At 34.9% G+C, this 17,065-nt stretch overlaps 1 protein-coding gene across 2 annotated transcripts in view; it reads left to right on the top strand.

Annotated features, from left to right (window-relative positions):
* Appbp2 (amyloid beta precursor protein binding protein 2) overlaps positions 1-17,065 on the top strand; it is a 54,227-nt gene that overhangs the window by 19,048 nt on the left and 18,114 nt on the right. For both annotated transcript variants that reach the window (XM_076869647.1, XM_076869648.1), the window contains exons 2-5: positions 1,002-1,090; positions 5,271-5,422; positions 10,256-10,379; positions 16,610-16,778. In XM_076869647.1, the coding sequence (XP_076725762.1) occupies positions 1,002-1,090; positions 5,271-5,422; positions 10,256-10,379; positions 16,610-16,778 (534 nt within the window). The remainder of the gene's footprint in view (positions 1-1,001; positions 1,091-5,270; positions 5,423-10,255; positions 10,380-16,609; positions 16,779-17,065) is intronic.

A 17,065-nucleotide genomic window follows, 5' to 3' on the forward strand; every position in this document is an offset into this window, starting at 1 on the left:
TTATAATTTAACTATCCAATTTTGATAAACCCATTTTGTCTCATTATCCCAGTATGGAACACCTAAAAAACCTTAATTGAACAATAAATATTAACCTATTTTAATGCACTTTTATTGTTGAAATATTCACAGAATTAAAAACTTGGACTTGATGGATTAAGGAAAAAAGTTATGGTTTTAAGTTTCTTGAATAATGGGCTTATGTTTAATGTTATTATATTAAATATCATAATATATAATATTATATAAATTTGGGGAGGTATCAGGGATTGAATTCAGGGGTACTCAACCACTGAGCTGCATCCCCAGCCCTATTTTGTATTTATTTAGAGACATGGTCTCACTGAGTTGTGTAGTGCCTCACCGTTGCTGAGGCTGACTTTGAACTCATGATTCTCCTGCCTCTGCCTCCCAAGCCACTGGGATTTCAGGCGTGCGCCAATATAAAATATTATTATATGGCACTTAGTAATGCTTACCATGTTTTAGGTACTACTACAGTGTTTTGGTGTTTGTTTGTTTTTTAAATGAGGTATTGGGGATTGAACTGAGGTTCTTGGGCAAGATAGAAAACTCCTGAACTACTTCCCTAGCATGTGTTTTCCAAATATTGATTCTTTTTTAAAATTTATTTCATTTATTTTTTTAGTTGTAGATGGACACAATACCTTTATTTATTTATGCGGTGCTGAGGATCGAACCCAGTGCCTCACATGTGTGAGGCGAGCATTCTGCCACCAAGCTAAAGCTTCAGCCCTCCAAATATTGATTCTTAAAATTTACATAAAATTAGTGAACTGTTATTATATGAATTATGGGAATTTGTTAAATTAGTATTCCATTTTTCTTATTGTAAGCATCTTTCCTGATAGTATTTTGTAATTATTGTGACTTCAAATCTTACTCATTAAAACCACAAATATTAACTTTATCAATATAATTAAAAGTAGAAATTAAAATTAAATTTAAAAATTTTAAATTATTTTTCATTTTTATTTCAGCTTTACCAACAGGGACGCTTATGTCAACTGGGCAGTGAATTTTGTGAGTTGGAAGTTTTTGCTAAAGTATTGAGAGCTTTGGATAAAAGGTAAATTTTTTAAAGAAAATTACAGTAAAATATGCATAACATAAAATTTACCATTTAACAGTTTTTAAGTATACAATTCACTGACAGTGAGTATATTCACCTTGTTGTGCAACCATCAATACTATCCATTTTCAGAAAATTTTCGTCATCCCTAATGAAAACTCTGTTCCCATTGAATAACTCCCCATTCCCTTCTTTCAGCCCTGAAGCTGCCATTCTACTTTCTGTCTATGTGAGTTTGCTGTTTTAGGTACCTCATATAAGTAGGATCCTGTATTTGTTCATTTGTTTTTGCCTTATTTGATTTAGCATAATGTTTTTAAGGTTCATTTGTGTTGTAACATGTGTCAAAATTTCATTCCTTTTTGAAGTTTGATAATATCCCATTGTGTATATATGCCACAATTTGTTTATCCATTCATCAATCAGCGGATATTTGAGTTGTTTCCACCTTTTAGCTAATGTGGATAAAACTTCTGTGAACATGGGTGTAGAAATAACTCTTCAAATCCTTGCTTTCAGTGTCTTTGGTTAAGTATACCAAGTGGAATCACTGGATCACTGGTAGTTCTATTTTAAATATTTTGAGGAACATTCATGTTATTTACCATAAATTCATTTTAATTGACTTTTTAAAATTAAGTCTATGTAATGAGAAAGTAGTTCTTAAATATAATCATATCAGAAAACTTAGAATGAAATAAAATTGCCTTTATAAATTGGGAAACCAGTAGGTTCATTTTGCTTGTTTTAGGTAAATTCATACAGTATGTACACTTTTGTGTCTGCCTCTCCATCCACCCCAACATCATGTTTATGAGAATCACCTACTTATTATAGTTTGTTCATTCTCATTGCTAAATATGTATAATGTTCCATTATATGTCATTACTTATACTGTCGTTAGATATTTGAGCTGTTTGGTTTTTAGCTATTTTAAACTGCTGCTACATTTATCCATGTACAAGTCTTTTGGTGAACATATATGCATATCTATTAGATATACCTGGAAGTACAATATGAAAGCATTTTAAGAGCTACAACTCAAGACCAGCTAGCATGATGAAGAAAATGATCACAGTAATTGTACAATCCAAACAAGTTTGGTGACAATGAGAATTTGTTCACTTGCCTCCATCTTCTTTGGAAAGTTAATACTCTGTAAATTCAGCTTTTGAGTTCAAGAATTTAGCCTCCTCATTATAGGGGGGTGAGTGGAGGGGGTGCTGGGGATTAGAACCCAGGGCCTTGTGCATTTAAGGCAAGTACTCTACCAACTGAGCTATATCCCCAGCCCTCATTATAGGTATTATGAAGTAGGAGCCACAGAGAGATAATCTGGTCTTTGATTATACTTGCTGTTCTCTTCCATGAATTCGCTTCAACTGCAATTTTTTTCACCTAACCTTTCTTCCTTTGTTTCTTTCTTTCTTCTATCTCTTTCTTTCACAACAGGAATTGGATCTAGGGGCACTTAACCACTGAGCCACATCCCAGCTCTTTTTATATTTTTTATTTAGAGACAGGGTCTCACTAAGTTTCTTAGGGCCTTGCTAAGTTGTTGAGACTGGCCTTGAACTATCAATTCTCCTGCTTCAGCCTCTTGAGACACTGGGATTACAGTGCACCCACACTCCCAGCCCTAATCCACATTTCTAAAGAAATCAGAATATACTTTCACAAACTGGTTTCACTGGTGCACTCCTGTAATCCCAGATACTCAGAAGGCTGAGGTAAGGAGATTGCAAGCTTGAGGTCAGCCTCAACAATTTTGTGAGACTCCTTTTCAAAATAAAGAGCTGGCTATGTAGCTCAGTGATAAAAGCACCCCTGGGTTCAGCCCTCAGTATCTCCCCGCCCCCCCCCCCTCAAAAAAAGAGAGAATATGTACTTTCACAAAACATTGCTGATCTTGAATGTGAATATTGCCAAATTATTTGATTTGTTCAGCAAGTTAACTAAATAAATATTTGTTGAATGCTTAGGATGTGCCAGGTACTGTTCAGTATGCTAAAATTCAGCAGTGGATAAGAACTACGAGGTTCCTTCCTCATAGTCTGTATTTTTTTTTTTTTTAATTTAGTTGGACACAATACCTTTTATTTTATTTTATTTGTTTATTTATTTATTTATTTTTTAATTTTTATTATTGGTTGTTCAAAACATTACATAGTTCTTGACATCATATTTCATACATTTGATTTAAGTGGGTTATGAACTCCCATTTTTACCCCGTATACAGATTGCAGAATCACATCGGTTACACATCCACCGTTTTACATATTGCCACACTAGTGTCTGATGTGTTCTGCTGCCTTTCCTATCCTCTACTATCCCCCCTCCCTCCCCTCCCCTCCCATCTTCTCTTTCTACCCCATCTACTGTAATTCATTTCTCCCCCTTGTTTTTTTTTCCCCTTTCCCCTCACTTCCTCTTATATGTAATTTTGTATAACAGTGAGGGTCTCCTTCCATTTCCATGCAATTTCCCTTCTCTCTCCCTTTCCCTCCCACCTCTCGTCCCTGTTTAATGTTAATCTTCTCATGCTCTTCCTCCCTGCTCTGTTCTTAGTTATTCTCCTTATATCAAAGAAGACATTTGGCATTTGTTTTTTAGGGATTGGCTAGCTTCACTTAGCATAATCTGCTCTAATGCCATCCATTTCCCTGCAGATTCCATGATTTTGTCATTTTTTAGTGCAGAGTAATACTCCATTGTGTATAAATACCACATTTTTTTTTTTTTTTATCCATTCATCTATTGAAGGGCATCTAGGTTGGTTCCACAGTCTAGCTATTGTGAATTGTGCTGCTATGAACATCCATGTAGCAGTGTCCCTGTAGTATGCTCTTTTTAGGTCTTTAGGGAATAGACCGAGAAGGGGAATAGCTGGGTCAAATGGTGGTTCCATTCTCAGCTTTCCAAGGAATCTCCATACTGCTTTCCAAATTGGCCGCACCAATTTGCAGTCCCACCAGCAATGTACAATTATTTATTTATTTTTATGTGGTGCTTAGGATTAAACCCAGGGTCTTACACGTGCTAGGCAAGTGCTCTGCCACTAAGCTACAGCCCCACAACTCCCATCACCATTATCTTAATTTTAGAACATACCATCATTCCAAAAGGAAAAAATGTTAAGTCACTCCCTATTTCCTCTTAACCTTAATCCCTAGCTGATCATTAATCTTTATGTCTTTATGGATTTGCCTATTCTAGATATTTCATATAAATGGAATCATACAATATGTGTCTTTTTGATTGACCCTTTCACTTAGTGTAATATTTTCAGGGATATTATTATTTATGTTGTTCCTACTTTCCCTTTTTTAGGACTGAATAATTTTGTGTTATATGGATAATACTCTTGTTTATCCAGTCTTCCATTGATGAATGGATGGGGTTGTTTATATTTTTTAGTTAATATGAATAATGCTGTGGTGAACCTTCATTGATAAGATTTTGTGGACATATTCTCATTTTGGGAGGTATATGCCTGGGGTGTATACATATGGTAACCCTTTGTTTAGCTTTTTGAGGTGCTGCCAGACTTTATTAGAGCAGCTGCACCATTTTACATTCCTATTGCTAATGTATAAGGGTTCCAGTTTTTCCACATCTTACCAGTACTTAAAAGTTTTTTTTTTTTTTTCTTGGATGGGAAGTGGTTTCTCATTGTGATTTTGATTTACGTTTCCATTATCACTAATGATATTAAGTATCTTAATGTTTATTGACTGTGGATAGATCTTTGGAGAAATATCTGTTCAAATCCATTGCCCATTTTTAATTGAGTTCTCTCTCTTTTTTTTTTAAACTGGAGATTAAACTCAGGGGCTTTACTATTGAGCTATATTTATATTCCCCAGTCCTTTAATTTTTTTTTTTTTTTTTTTTTTTTTAATTTGTGACTGGGTTTTCTAAGTTGCTGAGGTTCGCCTTGAACTTGCGATCTTCCTGCCTTTGTCTCCCAGGTCACTGAGATCATAGGCATGCACTGGTATACCTGATGATGGGCTAAATTTTTAATTTACTATAGCTTCATAATTCATAAGGCAAAATGCTTTCTATCTCATTTTGTCTTGGAAAATAATGACACTAATATTAATAGAGAAAAGCAACTAGTTTTCTAAAAGGAAAGAAATAAGATTCCTCTATTAAATGTTTTTTTCTTTTTCAGACATTTGCTTCATCATTGTTTTCAGGCTTTGATGGATCATGGTGTTAAAGTTGCTTCAGTCTTGGCCTACTCGTTTAGTAGACGGTGCTCTTACATAGCAGAATCTGATGCTGCAGTAAAGGAAAAAGCCATTCAGGTTGGCTTTGTTTTAGGTAAGTAATAGTAAATAGGGGAAAGTTTTATCCTATTATGAACTCATAGTAAACCCAACAATAAAGGATTTCTCCAGGAATTTCCCAAAGTCTATATGGGGAAGTTATGAGGAAAATATCAGAAGAATTAGGTATAATTTATTGGATATTAATGTTGTGCTAAGCACTACACTAGGTATTTAAATGGCATTATCCTAAATCCTCATGACGTTCCAGTGAAGTAATGATATTTTTTAAAAAAAAATTTTTTTGTAGTTGTAGATGTACTAAATGCCTTTATTTTTTATTTATTTTTTGTTTGTTTATTTTTATGTGGTGCTGAGGATCTAATCCAGTGCCTCACACATGCTAGGCAAGTGCTCTGCCACTGAGCTACAGCCCCAGTCGTGAAGTACTTTAACCTTTTACATATGAGGAAATAGAAAAGTTGAATAACCAGATCAAGTCACATAGCTAGTAAAGAGCTAAGTTTAGAACCTGTGTCTATATGATTGATTACAAAGCACATATCTTTCTGTCATGTCATGCTGCTTCCAAACTCTTTCACCTGCTTAGTATTTGCTGTGGCATGGGACTTAATCCTTTGGGGGCTCAGTTTTCAAGTCTCTAAAATGAGGGTTATTCTGAATTGCTTCATGGAGATGTTATGAGGATAATGAAAACATAAATGTAAAAGCATTCTGGAAGAGTTTTGCATGATATACATACAGAAAAATATTCTTTATTATTTGTAAACATTTCACAAATGTATATAGATAAATAATGTTTCAAGCTTTAAATTGTTGTTACCTTCTTTCCCAATTTGAAAAAGTTATTTTTTAAAGCATGTGTTCTTTTTTAGTTTATAACTTTATTTATTTATTTATTTTTGGTACTGGGAATTGAATTCAGGGACACTCATCTACTGAGCACATCCCCAACCATATTTTATATTTTATTTAGTTGCTTAGTGCCTTATCACTGCTGAGACTGGCTTTGAACTTGTGATTCTCCTGCCTCAGTCTCCCGAGCTGCTGGGATTATAGGCATGTACCACCACGCCCAGCCTATAACTTTATTTTATTTATTTTCTTATATGGTGCTGAGAATCAAACTCAGGGCCTCACATGTGCTAGGCAAGCACTGTGAACCCAACCACTGAACCCAACCCCAGCCATGAAAAGTTATTTTTAAAATATAACTTATTTTGAGGGGCTGGGGGTGTGACTTAAGTGGTAGCACGCTCGTCTAGCATTCGTGAGGCACTGGTTTCGATTCTCAGCACCACACACACAAAAAAATAAATAAATAAATAAAAATAAAGATATTGTGTCCATCTAAAAAATAAAAAATAAATATTAAAAAAAAATTAACTTGGGCATGTTTTCTCTCTCTTGTGTGCACATATTTTTTGCCAGCAAGTTTTCAAGATCATTTCCTTCAGTCTTTAAACAGTTCTTCGTAGTGGTCTTTCCAGTTTGCTGGGCGAACTTCAAAACATTCTTTTCTGAAAAGAACCTACAGCTTTTATCCTTGAATTGGCTCATGGAAGTTTGGGAAAAAAAGGATTGTTTAAAGAATGTCTCTGAAAATAGAGAATATATGATCTTGACCGATGTTAACAGTGACATCCCTTTAGTTCCAGATGGTAATATGAAAATTGCTATAGAAAAAAATTTATTATCAAAAAAGGTGAAAGACAGGAAAGGTGATATTCATTGAGTTTTTCTGTCATATCCACATGTATGTACACCAACCTGGGCATTGTGATGTGCTAGATAGATGTCTTGGAGAGAACCAAGCCCTTGCAAATTCAGAATCATATCATCAGACTTAATTATGAAATCATTCAGAGAGTGAAGAAACTTTATGCCAGAAGTACACAATAGTAAAGATTTTTTAAATAATAACAACCTTTTTGAGACATAATTCTTAAACAGTATAATTTGAACATATAATGTGTACTTTTCAGTGATATCCCATATATTCACAGATTTTATAGACATCATCAGAGTAGGTTTTAGAACATTGCCATCACCCCAATAGAAACCTATACCCTTTAACAGCCATTCCTCATTTCCTTCTTATTCCAGGCCAGTATCAGTCTACTTTTTCTTTCTGTAGATTTACCTGTTGTAAGTTATTCATATAGACTCATAAAACATAGGGTCTTTGTGACTAGCTTATTTTAGATAGCATAATGTTGTCAAGGCTTATCCTTGTTGTAGAGATAGAATTTAATATAACAAATTTTTTAAAGATTTTTTTAAGATGGACACAATATTGTTACTTTATTTACATTTATATGGTGCTAAGAATTGAACCCAGTGCCTCACATGTGCGAGGCAAGAGCTCTACCACTGAGATATAACCCCAGCCCTGATATCACAAATTTTTATTAGAGCACTGAAAATATAAAAAGGGAATCCCTGGAATGTTTTTATTATGAATATTAGCAACTTCAAGAATCAGCTACTACATTTGGGCTTAGGGAACCAAACAAATAGGTTTTTTTGGTTTTGTTTTGTTTTAATTTTTTTTTATTTTTCATCTTTCATACATTTGATTCAAGGATAGTAGGGGAATTCTTTTGATGCTAGGGATTGAACCCAGGGACACTTTACCGCTGAGCTACATCCCCGCTTTTTAACATCTGAATACAAGGTCTTTCTAAGTTGCTGAAAGTCATACCAGGTTGCTAAGGCTGACCTGCAGTTTGCTATCCTCCTGTGTCCCAACTCACTGGGATTACAGGCATTTGCCACCATGCCTACCTAATTGTGAAAATTTAAAGCTTGAGGAACTGGAATGCTGCAACATTGATACCAGTGCCTCAAAGCGCTGGAAAGGGGGTCCAGGAACTAGCAACAGGCTAGCTGTTGCTGGTATTATTGATAGTGTGCTATGAAACTGGTTTTGCAAGTGTTGGAAAACTCCAAGTGGAATTGACTGCTGTTGACTGCAATGAACTGTTACTGCCAGAGTGAAGAAACATATTCCTGTCAGCAATAGGAAAAGGTGTTACTTGCTTTTTCAGTCTTGGAGCCCCTGCTCTCTAGCACTTCCTATTGGCAGAACCCAACAGGGAGCCAGGTAAAGAAGGAGAAATGTGGTTTGAAGAATCCTTGCCTCAACATCATAAAGTCTAGAAAGGAGATTTGAAGTTGAGAGACAGCATGATAACCAGCACATTATATAGTACATTGGTACGATAAGTAGAAGGTTGCTTAGTACAAATATTTATAATAATCTTATTATTCTAGTTTAGTCTCTTGGAAAGGGCCCTAAAATGTTCTAAAGCACAATTCTTTCCAATTAATGAAATAATATTTAGTTGTATGTTGCTTTAATTAAACATAAAACAGGGAAGGGTTGTGACTCAGTGGTAGAGTGCTTGCTTAGTATGTGTGAGGCACTGGGTCTGATCCTCAGCACCACATAAAAATAAATAAAAGTATTGTATCCATTTACAATTAAAGATATTTTTTAAAAAACATAAAACATGGGTATGAGGAAATATATGTTGTTGGCTGACTCATTATTAGCATTATTAAAATGACACACCATATATTTTATGCTACCAAGAAAAAAAAATGCTACCACTATTAATGTTAGACACCAATTTTATGATCTGTCCTAATTTTAAAGATATTAAAACATTCAAAAAGAGCTAGGTGCACTTGCACATGCCTACAATCCCAGTGACTTGAGAAGCAGGCAGAAGGATTACAGTTGAAGTTCAACCTCAGCAACTTAGTGAGACCTGGTCTTAAAATAAACAATAAAGGGGCTGGTGATGTGGCTCAGTGGTAGGGACTTGCCTAGCACATGTGAGACACTATGTTCAATCCTTAAAATCCACATAAAAATAAATAAATAAAGGTATTATGTCTGTCTGCAACTAAAAAAAATATTAAATAAATAAATAAATAAAAAGGACTGGTGATGTAGCTTAGTGTTACCCCTGGGTTGAATCCCTAGTACCTTAATTAATTAAAAATATAAAAAATGTGCAAAGTATGTGTTTTAGGATTGAAAAATATAGTAGTTTTGTTTTCTGGCTATTGTTAACTAATGCTGAGTAGCAACTTGAAAGTGTTCTTCATAATAGCAGATATAGATTTAGCCTCTGAAGTCACATAGTATGAATTTGAGTCTTTCTACTTATCAACTTGTAACTTGGTTTCTCAGCCTGAAGTCCCCCTCCCTCCCTATAGTAAGTTGAGGCAATAAGGTTTATGACTCAGCGGTAGAGTGCTCACCTAGCATGTGTGAGGCCCTGGGTTCGATCCTCAGCACCACATAAAAATAAATAAATAAAATAAAGGTATTGTGTCAAATACAACTAAAAAATATTTAAGAAAAAAAGTTGGGGCAATAATAGCATTTAAGTTGAAAGTGTTTTGTGAAGATTAGATAAGAAAATTCATGTGGAAAGGTTACCATAATGATACAAAGTAGTTTGTGCAGTGTAGTAAAATGCATCATTAGCCATTTTTTGAGATCAGGATCCTTCAAAAAACAAAACAACAACAAAAAAAGGACGGTATTTTGAGGTAATTGTCTAATACTTTAAAGCTATTACTAGTCAGTAAATTAGTTTCTTGCCAAGAGAATGAGATGACAAGCATCACCATCCCTTTTATGTGTATATTCATCTATGATGAGTAAGAAGAATGAGTTTATAAGAGCCTTTGGTCTTTGCAATAAGGCCCATGGAGATTGAAATGTTATGTGTATACTGCAAGATGAAAATATTAGTTTTTTAGTTGAGATAATATTCACTGTAATCATGTCATTTTAGCTTTCAGGCAATTTACTAAATTGTCTAAAGTTACTTTTCTTTTTCTACAGGTGGTTTTCTTTCAGATGCAGGCTGGTACAGTGATGCTGAGAAAGTTTTTCTGTCTTGCCTTCAGTTGTGTACCTTACATGATGAGATGCTTCATTGGTTTCGTGCAGTAGAATGTTGTGTGAGGTAAGTTGGAACAGATTCTGTAATTACACACTGATTGTATACAGTGTCTTCTACAATTTTAGCTCTTGTAAGTGTGCTCTAACATCTGTGTAAATCTGTGAGATGATATTTTTATGTCATAATTTCATTAATCTGGCTTGTTTTCCATCTCCAGAATATAGTGAATCTGCTATGGATGTCTTAGCTTAGATTTCAGCATTATGAACCAGAATGTGAATCTGTATATCTCTTTGCTTTTTCATAGGGTTTATTCAACAAACATTTATTGAAGATTTATGTGCTAGGAATTGTGCTAGGCAATGGGTTCTAGGAAACTCAAGATATATATATATATATTTTAGTTATAGGTTTAAATTTTATTTATTTATTTTTTATGTGGTACTGAGGATCAAACCTAGTACCTCACGCATGCTAGGCAAGCCCTGTACCTCTGAGCCACAACCCCAGCCCACTCAATGTTTTTTTTTCTCTTTTATTTTTTTCAGTATATTGGTGATTGAACCCTACCACTGAGCTGATGAGTTAGCAAAGCCAAACCCCTTCAGAGCTAGAATATAGATACAGTCTAGATATTAAATCCATTGTTGATTTAAGCTAAAATTGAGTACAGCGCTTTTTTTTTTTTTTTTTTGGTACTGAGGATTGAGCTCAGGGATGCTTAACCACTGAGCCATATCCCCAGCCCTTTTTTATATTTTATTTAGAGATAGGATGTCACTGAGTTGCTAAGTACCTCACTAAGTTGTTGAGGCTGGCTTTAAACTCAGAATCCTCCAGCCTCAGCCTCCCAAGCTGTTGGGATTACAGGCATATGCTACAACACCTGGCTTTTTTTTTTTTTTCCTCCAGTCTTTTAAGGATGTTATTGTCCTGTTTATATAGTTACCTGTGTAATGGAGACATTCAAATCCTGAAGTTAGCTTTTTAGTTTGCAATCTTAGTTATAAATATAAGTTGGAAGCTTATAATTGCCCATATGTGTGTTAGAAGTACTATATGATAAATTATAGGGATATTTGTGTGCAGAAACTATAAAGGGATTAGTGTTTGGGTTTATAATCTGTAGTACTGATGAAAACAATCTTTCTGTCATCTGCCTTTTTCCGCCTATTTTATCTTTTTAAGAATAGGAGATAAGACCATCTCATAGTGGTGTGGGAAGTTGAATATTTCTATGTGTATGAACTAGTTTATTAGGAATAGAAAAGCTATTAACATTTTTTTTTTCTCATGTGCTTGATTTTTATTCACAGGATCAGAAGATCTATTCCATCCAGATAACCTAATTTTTCTAATTTTTAAAGCTTTTGTATAAATTTTACTTTAGCCTAACACACTGGGTTAGTTTTCTTGCAGGACCTGGGCACTTTCTCTCCTTCCTTGTTTGTCATTTCTAGCAAGTAGCTCACATCTTTAGGGTTGCAAGGGGTTTTCTCTCTCAGGAGAAAAAGGAAGGGCAGAAGGCTCATTCCAGCTGAGTCTGCTTTTTTCTTTCTCCTTCTTTCCTTTGCTTACCTGTTTCTTAAACGGGAAAGCTAGGATTCATTATATTCTTTAACCCATGTAAGGTGTTCTAGGGAGTAAAACATTTTTAATTGTGCATATAGCTACCTTGAATGAATTCAGGGTCTGCATTAAGAAAGAAAGGAAAGAGGATAGTGAATAGGTAGCTAAAAATACAGTAAATAATATCTTTGGAACAAGCACATGGAAATTAGAATGTTGTCTAGACTAAGAAACAATAGCATTTATAGTTTCAGCTTACTGTCTGTGTACTAGGACAAGTGAGTTTGTACTTACAAATTAGAAATTTCAGAGCTGGGGTTGTAGCTGAGTGGTAGTGTACTTCACTAGCATGTGTGAGGCGCTGGGTTTGATCCCCAGCACCACATAAAAACAAATAAAATAAAGGAATTATGTCCTTTTACAACTAAAAGTTATATGGATATTAAAAAATATTTTTTGAAAGAAATTTCAAAATAAAAATTTGCCTCTACACAACTATCCTTGCCAAATTCTTCATCAATATAAGTATATATAATATAGTTAGTATGTAGTATATAATCATCTACTGAATATTAATTTTAAAAAAAAGATTACACTTTTCTAATTTAGATGTGTTTAAGGCTTGGGAAAATTTGGGGTTTTAATTGACCATGTGTTTAGTTGAATTGGAAAAGAAATGTTTTTCAGAACAGATATTAATGGAATCCTTTGGTTAATCTCAGGGTTTTTGAGCTTGATGCAAGAGTAAAGTGTGTTCTTCAATTTAATATTATAAAGTCAGTTTCTAATCTAAGGCTGGCATTGAAACATAGAGCAGATGTCAGAGAGCCTTCTTGGTCTTTCTGTAGTTAAACTTGGTACCATTTTTTTTTTTAAGTAGTTTTTTTTTTTTTTTATTTATTCCTTTGAAACTCTGCCTATTTCCCTTTACTCGTTTTTGTTGTAGTTTTTTGTTCATACATGTCTATTGCCAAACAAATTTAAAAATACAGAAACTATTAACTATTAATAAAATAAATGTTGTACATAATCTCACTGCCCAGAAACAATCAGAATTACTATGCCATTATTTCCTTAGTATACAAAAGTAGTTGGTTCTAAGACCCCCAAGGATACCAAAAATATTTTTGGATGCAAAATGAAATTACTTGTATTAGGCATATATGATAGCCTATTTCTTTAAGTATACATTTGGGAGAATAGAGAAGTAACAGCATTATAAATGTGTCATCTTGGTGGGGAAAGTAGGAATGGGCATCATTATTTAATGTCCAAATACCAGTTTTGAGTGGAGGGAGCATGGGTTAGAAGGATTAGAAACTTGGGGCTGGGGATGTGGCTCAAGCGGTAGTGCGCTCGCCTGGCATTCGTGCGGCCCGGGTTCAATCCTCAGCACCACATACAAACAAAGATGTTGTGTCCGCCGAAAACTAAAAAATAAATATTAAAAAAAAAAAAAGGATTAGAAACTTGATCAACTAGATATAAGGAAAGAAAATATAGACATGACTAAGTATGATATATAAAAATAAGATGAAAAGATTATAAGCATTTATAATGATTATTATAATACATGTAAATCTTCTTAGTTCCTCAAATTGCCAAAAGGGCTAAAATAAAATCTAGCCATATATTGTTAAGAGGAGACACACCAAAACAATAATGTTGACAATGAAGAATTCAGGATAAAAACAAAAGGGATTTAGTTGGTACAAAAGGGATATTGATAATAGATTGTGTAATTCACAAATAGCAGTGCATCCTCAAAATACAAAGCATTTGATAAAATGATAATACAGTGTTACCAGGCGTGGTGGCACACATCTGAAATCCCAGCTGCTCTGGAGGCTGAGACAGGAGGGTCAGGAGTTCAAAGACAGCCTCAACAAAGGCGAGGTGCTAAGCAACTCAGTGAGACCCTGTCTCTAAGTAAAATTCAAAATAGGGCTGGGGATGTGACTCAGTAACGCCCCTAAATTCAATCCCTAGTTTGAACTCAAAAAAGGAGGAAGAAAAAAAAAAGATGATACACCATTGAGTGCAGATTAATGCAGAATTCATGGAGATTATCAAGGAAATAAGTTCTTTCCATCTTTCTGTTTTCTGTTGTGAGTGTGTTGTTTTGGGCTAGCTCTCCAATGCCAGGTATCAAGTACAGATTACACATTGTCCATAAAAAGAAATACTCCCTTCCCAAGCACTATTTTTCTTTGAAGATAAGGAACCATCCAATTGAGTTACCCATTAGTTTTACAAGTTTACTTGGCTCTGACTTGTAAAAGAGATACTTGGAATTTTAGAATAACCTTAGAATATTATTTTGTATAAGGGTTTTATTCTTTTTGAAATGAAGATAACTATGTGGTGATTATTGGCACTACACTATAGTATGTGTACACACCACCTATTGATTAAATGTCTTTCTAATCAGTAGTCCTTAGCTTTTTTTGAAGTTGTTCTGTTTCCCTGTGGAAGAAATGATAGAGGAGAAAAAATTGAATTTTTCTCATTTTGGGTTATTAACCTGTTAAAAAAGAAAAATCTTAAGTTTCTACTTGTGATACCCCTGAAGAATGCTTCCCAACCTTTCCGTACTTGCTCCCTTCTTTCTCCCCCGACCTCCCTTTTTTTTTGGTGCTGGGAATCAAAGCTAGGATCTTGTGCATGCTAGGTTAAGTGCTCTATCACTGAGCTACACTCAGCCCACTTGGATTTCTTTTCTTTTTTTTCTTTTGTGTATGTGAGGTGCAGGGGTGGGGGGGATACTGGGAGTTGAACCTAGGTATGATCTACTATTGAGCTATATTCCTAGCCATTTTATTTTTTATTTTTCATTAAATTTTCCAAGCTAGTCTTAAACTTGGAGTTCTCTTGACTCAGCCTCTCCAATAGCTAGGATTAGGCAGGTGTGACCATACCCATGACTATTTCTTCTAAAGTTATGTTCCTATGCTTACAATCCAACCCATCCATCACTCCTAAATATTTACCCAAGCCAAATGAACCCAGGGGTGTTTTACTGCTGAGCTGTAACCCCAGCCTCTTTTATTTTTTTGAGACAGGGTCTCACTAAGCAGGGTAACATTAAGCCTGTAATTCTCCTGCTGCTTCAGAAAGAAACACTGGGATTACAGGTTTGTGCCTCTGAACCTGTCATTTGGCTTTCATTTAAAATATCTTTTATACTTTCGTTCCTTTTCAAGCTGAGCATCAGAAATTTGCATTAGCCTAATACAAAGAAAATAATATTGCCCTGACATAATGTTCAAGCCATCATTATAATAAGAGATATTTATTTAGTCCTAACATTGTGCTTATTTAGTCCTAACATTGTGCTCATGTGTTATATAGATGTACAGTCTATTGCTATTTAGACTTTATTCTGATCTAAAGTGTTTTAGTATTCTTGAATATCATTAGTTGATTGATGGGCTGTACAGTTACTTTATGTAAAGAACACTGTATTTTCTGCCGCCAAGGATAAAGGTTAGCAGTAACTGATATACTGCTATTTCCGATAAAATAAGCAAAAATGAGCATTCGTGAAATCAGTGACCAAGTATAATGCAAATATACTAAAATAAGAATGAAAAGTAATGGTGGGTAATGGTATCTCAGACTGATTTTTGTTTCCTTCATTATTTTCCTTTCCTTTCCTTGACCCTCCACCCCAATATTGAGAATTGAACCCAGGAGTGCTCTACCATTGAGAACTATATCCCCAGTCCATTTTATTTTTATTTTGAGACAGGGGTCTCAAAGTTGCCTAGACTGGCCTTGAACTTGGGATACTCCTGCCTCTGCCTTCTGGAATAGCTGGGATTACAGGTGTGTGCCATCACATCTGGTCTATTGTCCAGATTTCTTTCTTGGGGATTGAACCAAGGACCTTGTGCATGCGAGGCAAGCACTTTACCAACTGAGCTATATCCCTGGCCCTCTTTTTTTTTTTTTTTAATACCTGGAACTGAACTTAGGGACCCTCAGCCCCTGAGCCACATTCCCAGCCCTATTTTGTATTTTATTTAGAGACAGGGTCTCACTGCGTTACTTAGCACCTCTGTTTTGCTGAGGCTGACTGTGAACTCGAGATCCTCTTGCCTCAGCCTCCTGAGCCACTGGGATTACAGGTGTGTACCACCACACCTGGCTATTTTCAGATTTCTTATACTGAAACTATTACTTTTGGATTTGGAACCAAAAAAGTAATTTTTTTTTTAATAGTACATGCTGAGTACACAAAGTGTACAAAATACTTACAGAAGATAAGAAATCAAAATTGGATCGGGTTAATTATGTGAAGCTTCTTGGAAGAACATGTATTCTACTTTTTTTGTTGTTGTTGTTTATTCTGGTGCTGGGAATTGAACTCAGGCACTTAACCAATGAGCCACATCCCCAGCCCTATTTTGTATTTTTTATTTAGAGACAGAGTCTCACTGAATTGCTTAGCACCTCACTGTTGCCGAGGCTAGCTTTAAACTCGTGATCCCCCTGTCTCAGCCTCCCAAGCTGCTGGTATTACAGGTGTGCGCCACCACGTCTGGCCTGTATTATACTTTTTATGGGCCTTAATTAACCCTAGTCTAGGCCAATTTTTTTCTGATGTTGCCTCATTTCTTTCATCTATCTTCAGTTATTTAAGCATTACATAGTAATTATAAGTTATCAGGTTATATGTGCTGGAATACCAGAAATAAAGGACAGTTATTTGTGTTTTACAGATTGCTTCATGTACGAAATGGCAACTGCAAATATCATTTGGGTGAAGAAACATTCAAGTTAGCTCAGACATATATGGATAAACTGTCAAAACATGGCCAACAAGCAAACAAAGCTGCACTCTATGGGGAACTGTGTGCACTCCTATTTGCAAAAAGTCATTATGATGAGGTAAGTGTTTTGAGGTATATGTCAGTGTGACCAATAATTGCCCATAAAACAGATAAATCAAATAGTCTTCTCATATGCTTTATAAATCTCAGTTTCACATATTAAGTTTACTTAAAGCTTAAGATAATATTAAATTTACTTAAGATAATATTAAAGAAATATTTATCAAATGGATTTCTTTAAAATTTTTATTTAGTTGTTGATGGACCTTTATCTATCTATCTATTTATTTATTTATTTATATGTAGCGTTGAGAATTGAACCCAGTGCCTCATACATGCTAGGCA

The sequence above is a fragment of the Callospermophilus lateralis genome, chromosome 11 (genome assembly GCF_048772815.1).
Source record: "Callospermophilus lateralis isolate mCalLat2 chromosome 11, mCalLat2.hap1, whole genome shotgun sequence".
Lineage (NCBI taxonomy): Eukaryota > Metazoa > Chordata > Mammalia > Rodentia > Sciuridae > Callospermophilus > Callospermophilus lateralis.